At 50.1% G+C, this 3,220-nt stretch overlaps 1 protein-coding gene across 1 annotated transcript; it reads right to left on the bottom strand.

Moving 5' to 3' along the window:
• Positions 1-958: 958 nt before the first annotated feature.
• On the bottom strand, positions 959-3,215 carry CHCHD2 (coiled-coil-helix-coiled-coil-helix domain containing 2; the record flags this gene model as incomplete). Its single annotated transcript, XM_010291501.1, has 4 exons — positions 959-1,175; positions 1,721-1,880; positions 2,437-2,683; positions 3,175-3,215. Coding segments are annotated over 4 exons (459 nt in total), but the record flags the coding sequence as incomplete, so codon positions are not given.
• Between the last annotated feature and the right edge of the window lie 5 nt (positions 3,216-3,220).

Raw genomic sequence — 3,220 nt, 5'->3', positions numbered from 1 at the left:
GGCTGAGCCGCTCCTAAGTGGCGATGCTGCGGGCGGGCTCTGGCTCGTCCCCCCTCCCGGCTTTCCTGCGTGGGCACCGCTTTCCACCCGCTACGAGCTGCAAACGTTTTACCGGCCGCGCTGTACTTTCCCCAAGGTCTACGTGCATCTCCCTGCCTGCTCGCCAAGAGCATTTTAGGGATGTCTGCTGCAAACCCGCCAGCAGCCCAGTGCAGGCATTTCTGGCCCAAAACGTTTTTCTTTCTTCTTACCAGGACAGTGAAACACCTGGCAACTGAGACGTGAGCTTCATCAGCAGAAGCAAAGCTTCTCCTGTCACCAGGAAAGGTCGTTGTGTCCTTGTCTCCCATGTTTGAGGTAACCCTTCCCCATCTTGAATATTGTTTTTTCTCCTTTCGCTTCCAGGAACTGCAGATCAGAGATGAGGGCTTTTACCGACAGGCAGAACACACTCTTGGAAGTGCTGCCTGATGGTGCATGGGGTTCTTGGGTAATGGCCTACCACTGAGATCCTTCTGGGCAGAGGGAAGTTACTTCTCACAATCTCTCAAATCTGAATACAGAGCTTGTTTTTAGAAGTATGACAGGATGCCCTTGGGGAACTGAGACCTGTGGGGGGTCAGACACAGCCTTCCTTGTCACTACACATTTTAGTCAGCAGAAGTTGCCTGTGGGGTTCAAACGCTCCAGTAGGAGATGCCTGGCAACCACAGCTAACCACAGAGCTACAGGTGCTCCTGAACTCCCACAGCTCCAGCCCTTCAGGCACCACGGCTGGCAAGCAGACAGAAGCCTGCCAAAATCACTTCTTGCCTGCTCACCCTTGAGACTCAACTCCAAAGTCCACTAAAGCACTTCTAGAGAGAGTTTATTTATACACCGTATCACTTACATTCAACACAACGATCAGCAAACCGGTTAATCCAAATTAGCTCATTCCACTTTATTGTTCATTCTTCCATTTTGTGCTAAATTAATTTGCAGCTGTAAGCTGTATCACATCTGTAACGGCTATAGCAGGAATCAAGCCATGAGGAGGACAATAGTGTGAATATATGAACTAACAAGATATCAGACAGCTTTAGACTTTATTACTGAAGCTTTTTTTTTCCATTCATAGGTCAGTTCTTGTCAGATGGTCTTCAGCAACCTTGTTCTGAAGGCTTAGGCTAGACCTGAAAGGTAAGAAGTTAATCACAGTTAATCGCAGTAAGTTTTGAATCCCTAAACAGCAGGTGGTCTCACTTGCTGTAAAGCAGATGTACATTAGGGTGTTCCCTCTCCCCTCATCGATTTCCTGGGACATGTTAAACCGCGGAGTTCAGCGGTCCACCTGGGCACCGGCGTTTGGCAGTTTCCTTTCTCCCATGTCAGGATGGTTTGTCAGCAGTGCCAAGTGGGCGCTTGCTACAGGCCAGCATTGCGATGCTGATTCTCCAAGCCTGCTGCCACCACTCTCCCAAACCATCAGCTTCAGTCCATGCACCAGCACAAAAGCTTCATAATTCATCCTCTCTCCACCCCATCACTTCCAGCTACATGTACAGGACCAAAACAGGAAGCCAAACAGAACAGCAGCTTCCTTTAACTGACTTCAGTGTATGTGCTCTGTATCGACCCCCATTCTTTACTGGATGGATTGAAAGAAAAACAGGACATTCCCACAATAATTGTACCGATTAGCACAGTTAGTAGCGTTCTGGTAGCACCATCTACTTACCATTAGCAAACCTGCATTGCTTCAGTACTTCGCTGAAGCCCTCGCACAGCTTGAGGTCAGTCTGGTTCTGCGCACACTCCAGGAATTGTTTCATTTCATACTGGCAAGGAGCAAATTGTGACTGCTGCTGCTGGTAGGCAGGCTGAGCTGCCTGGGGCTCCTGAAATGGCAGACACCTCCATAAGCACCCTTTCAACAGCTCTAGCCCCAGTACTGCTTGCTGCATATTTCTTCCCCGTGTTTTAGTCAAAATGTTTATGTTACTTTTTAAATGGAAAACAAGTAACGGGCTGAAGTACAAAATAATTTCCAGCAGTGGCATGACATATTCTGAACAGTTTTTAAAGTTACAGACACCTGGGTAACTTTGGATAGCACCTGGGCAAGGTAACACCATCATCTTAATGTCTGATGAGCACAAAAAGGTCTTGCAATAGATCTTACCATCAGCAGACCTGCAACAAGGAAGTCTTGTCTGAATCGGAGAGTTACTATAGTATAAAACAACACTCACACCCTAGCAGAAGCACATATCACTCATATATCTCTTTGAACTACTTTTAAGATACTCACGGTGATTGTGGAAGTTACCCCAGCTTTCTGAGCCATGATTTGTGTGATCTTTATGTCTATTGCAATTACATCAGCCTATACATAACTGATGTCCCAAGTTAGCTGTGCCTCATTAGTTGGTGTCCAGTTGTGCTTGGTCTTACCTGATAAGTAATATCAGGCCTTGCAGCTTCAGAGCTGCTTCCTCCACCAAATCCTCCTGTAAGCGCATGACCTATGGTATGGCCTACAGCAGAGCCTACAGCAACTCCAGCAGCGGTTGTAGCCATCTGTGCCATCAGACCAGGCTGCTTTGGTGCAGGAGCAGCCACAGCAGAAGGAGGTGCCGCTGCTGGGACAGGCGCCCGAGCAGCAGGCGCCGGGGATGCAGCTCTCATTTGTGGTGCCCGACTGCAAAGACAAGAGAAACCTCACATCATCACTCCAAACACAAAGCGGGCAGAGGCCACGTAGTTCCAGGGCGCAAACATTTGCAGTGCCTCCTTGTCACACCCTGCACACTGATGCCAAGAACTCAAATGTTCTAGCGAGCGATTTATGCACAACAGGGTCAGGTTTATGGGCTTCTTTTTGGCTCTTTTACCCCCACGCCCCAAAGGACTGCGTTATTTTGCGAGAAATGAGATATAACCTAAAAGGGGCAGATTAAATAGGGCTTTAACGCGCAGGCACCGGATGGCCAGGCTCTGCAGCCCAGCGAGCGCTGAGGAGATCCCACTTTCATCCTCGCAAACCCGCTACAACCGAGCTCAAAGCAGCCGGCTCCCCTCCTCCCCGCCCCGGAGCGTCATCCAACTCCGGAATGGCGGAAAGGCCTTCGCCGCCTGCGGCCTACACGGGGGCTGGGAAGGGAAGGAGGGAAGGGGCCCAGCGGCCCTCACCTGGCGGGGGGCGCCACGCGAGACGTGCGGCTCCGGCTGCCCCTCG

The sequence above is a fragment of the Phaethon lepturus genome, unplaced genomic scaffold, assembly GCF_000687285.1.
Source record: "Phaethon lepturus isolate BGI_N335 unplaced genomic scaffold, ASM68728v1 scaffold42077, whole genome shotgun sequence".
In the NCBI taxonomy this organism is placed as follows: Eukaryota; Metazoa; Chordata; class Aves; order Phaethontiformes; family Phaethontidae; genus Phaethon; species Phaethon lepturus.
Note: the sequence above shows the minus strand (reverse complement) of the source record. Positions and strands in the feature narration are given on the sequence as shown.